This window comes from Penaeus japonicus, unplaced genomic scaffold (assembly GCF_977035675.1).
Source record: "Penaeus japonicus unplaced genomic scaffold, GWHDUDI00000001_assembly GWHDUDI00000573, whole genome shotgun sequence".
In the NCBI taxonomy this organism is placed as follows: domain Eukaryota; kingdom Metazoa; phylum Arthropoda; class Malacostraca; order Decapoda; family Penaeidae; genus Penaeus; species Penaeus japonicus.
In genome coordinates this window covers 1370-5000 of record NW_028234975.1, presented here as the reverse complement: position 1 = coordinate 5000, position 3631 = coordinate 1370, and the positions used below count along the sequence as shown (strand labels likewise).

At 33.5% G+C, this 3631-nt stretch overlaps 1 protein-coding gene across 2 annotated transcripts in view; it reads left to right on the top strand.

Annotated features, from left to right (window-relative positions):
• Positions 1-2580, top strand: part of LOC147466481 (uncharacterized) — a 13531-nt gene extending 10951 nt beyond the window's left edge. For both annotated transcript variants that reach the window (XM_086535423.1, XM_086535424.1), the window contains exon 5: positions 2196-2580. In XM_086535423.1, the coding sequence (XP_086391549.1) occupies positions 2196-2326 (131 nt within the window). In that variant the 3' untranslated portion in view covers positions 2327-2580. The remainder of the gene's footprint in view (positions 1-2195) is intronic.
• Positions 2581-3631: the final 1051 nt, after the last annotated feature.

Below are 3631 nucleotides of genomic sequence, written 5' to 3'. Positions count from 1 at the left end.
TTATTCACATTCACATTCTTGTCATTCTCACTCACATTCAACTTCTCACTGTTATTCTCATTCACATTCACCTTCTCATTGTCATTCTCACTCACATTCACCTTCTTTTCATTCTCATTCACATTCACCTTATCATTGTCATTTTCACTCACATTCACCTTTTCATTGTCATTCTAACTCACATTCACCTTCGCATTGTCATTCTCACACACATTCAACTTCTCACTGTCATCCTTACTAATATTCACCTTCTCATTGTCACTCTCACTCACATTCACCTTCTCATTGTCACTCTCACTCACATTCACCTTCTCATGTTGATTCTCACTCACATTCACCTTCTCATTGTCATTCTCACTCACATTCACCTTCTCATTGGCATTTTCACTCACATTCACCTTCTCATTATCATTCTCACTCATATTCACCTTCTTGATATCATTCTCACTCACATTCACCTTCTCATTATCATTTTCACTAGCACTCACCTTCTCATTGTCATTCTCACTCGCATTCACCTTCTCATTATTATTCTCACTCACATTCACCTTCTCATTGTCATTATCATTCATATTAACCTTCTCATTGTCATTCTCATTTACATTCACCTTCTCATTGTCATCCTTACTCACATTCACCTTCTCAATGTCATTCTCATTCATTCACCTTCTCATTGTCATTCTCACTCATTCACCTTCCCATTGTCATTCTTACTCACATTCACCTTCTCATTGTTATCCTCACTCACATTCACCTTCTCACTGTCATTCTCACTTACATTCACCTTCTCATTGTCATTCTCACTCACATTTACCTTCTCATTGTCATTTTCACTCACATTCACCTTCTCATTATCATTCTCACTCATATTCACCTTCTTGTTATCATTCTCACTCACATTTACCTTCTCATTGCCATTCTCACGCACATTCACCTTTTCATTGTCATTCTCATTCATATTAACCTTCTCATTGTCATTCTCATTCACATTCACCTTCTCATTGTCATTCTCACTCACATTCACCTTCTCATTGTCATTCTCACTCATTCACCATCTCATTGTCATTCTCACTCATTCACCTTCTCATTGTCATTCTCACTCACATTCACCTTCCCATTGTCATTCTTACTCAGATTCACCTTCTCATTGTCATTCTCACTTATATTCACCTCATTTTCATTTTCACTCACATTTACTTTCTCATTTTCATTCTCACTCGCATTCATCTTCTTATGTCATTCTCACTCACATTCAACTTCTCGGGTACATTCTCACTCACATTCACCTTCCCATTGTCATTCTAACTCATTCACCTTCTCATTATTATTCTAACTCTTTTATTCTCTCATTGTCATTCTCACTCACATTCACCTGCTCATTGTCATTCTCACTCACATTCACCTGCTCATTGTCATTCTCACTCACATTCACCTTCTCAATGTCATTCTCACACATTCACATTCACCTTCTCACTGTCATTATAACTCACATTCACCCTCTTATTGTCATTCTCACTCACATTCACCATCTCATTGTCATTGTCATTCACATTCTCACTTTCATTTTCACTCACATTCACCTTCTCATTGTCATTCTCACTCACATTCACCTTCTCATTGCCATTCTCACTCACATTCACCTTCTCATTGTCATTCTCACTCACATTCACCTTCTCACTGTCATTATCATTCACATCCACCTTCTCATTGTCATTCTCATTCAAATTCACCTTCTCATTGTCATTCTCACTGACATTCACCTTCTCATTGTCATCCTCACTCACATTCACCTTCTCATTGCCATTCTCACTCACATTCACCTTCTCATTTTCATTCTCACTCACATTCACCTTCTCATTGTCATTTTCTCTCACATACACCTTCTCATTGCTATTCTCACTCACATTTACCTTCTCATTGTCATTCTCACTCACATTCACCTTCTTATTATCATTCTCACTCATATTCTCCTTATTATCATTCTCACTCACATTCACCATCTCATTGTCATTCTCACTCATATTCACCTTCTTATTATCATTCTCGCTCACATTCACCTTATTATCATTTTCACTCACATTCACCTTCTCATTGTCATTCTCACTCTCATTCACCTTCGCATTGTCATCCTCACTTCCCTTCTCACGCTCATTACTCACAAACAGACGTCTAACACAAGCATCTTCCTCCCTCAGGTCGGACTCCCTTACACTTTGCTTCCGAGAACGGCCATCTTGCTGTTGCAGAGACGATCCTCGAGAAGGGCGGAGAAGTGAACGCCAAGACTATGATTGGTAAGGCGATTGGAAAGCGAGTGACTTCTTAAAGGCACCAGAAGAATTTTGCTTTAGTTTCTTTTGTCTTCTTTGTCTTTATGGAATTTTATAATAATTATTGTTATAATTTAATAAGGGAATCTTTATCATCTTTTATCATTAATTTTATTGATATTTATTTCTTTATTCTATGAATTTTTCAATGAAATATTTTCATAGATTATTTTATAACTAAGAAAAAAATAGATTTTTCTATATTTCTTTATACTATAAATGTTATAATGATTAGTTATGATAATTATGATAATAATAAGTATGATCATCTTAATTATTACTGACATTGTCATTATTATTTTCCTGATTATTTATAAGAAATATGATCATCCTGATCATCAATCATAATCATCATCAATGGTGCTATTCATATTATCATTATTATTTCATTACTATAACTATCATTGTTACTCCCATTTCTATTAAATTATCAATTGTTATCATCCTTCTTCTTCTCATTATTGTTATTTTGATGGTGATCCTGTTCTTGTTCTCCTACATGCTTTTGTTGGTGGTGTTGTTGCGAGGTCTTTGTCAGTGATGACAAAGACAATGATGATAATGGAGAAAGTAATGGCAACAAAAGCAACAACAATAATGATGATAATGAAAAGTTTCATAATGTTGATGGTGGTAATGATAACAATATTAATGATAAAGTAATCATCACTGATAATGTTGATGATAACACTTTCATGATGATAATAGAACTAATGATAATGGTAATGACATATTTATGATAACAATGATAATAATAATGGTGATGATGAATAATGATAGTAATAAATTTAGAAATATAAAAGTTTAGTTAAGTCCCCCAGAACGGCGGGTCCGTTTTCTTTGACATACGTAATGTCTGCCATGTTCCACCAATATTTGATGTTTTTTATTTTACGCTTATTTACTACAAGAAAGACATGTTTTGTTTATGTTACACCATTTATCAGGTGTATGTTTTTCCATTATGAAGACTATATATTTTAACTGCATTGAAACAGAAGTGTAAATCGTTTTATATCAATATGATTTTCTAAATAAATTAGCAGACGCTCAACAACACCACGTGTTTCAATGGCTGAAGAACATCTTTATTTACTGCACGAATGTGGCAAGAAAACCCCACATGTATAATTCTCCTACTCTTTGTCACTCTATATTTCTGTATAATTCTCTATATTATATATATTATATATATATATATATATATATATATATATATATATATATATATATAAAATATATATATATTACTGATAAATAATTATCAAACATTCATTTTCATTATAATATTCTTTCTCATT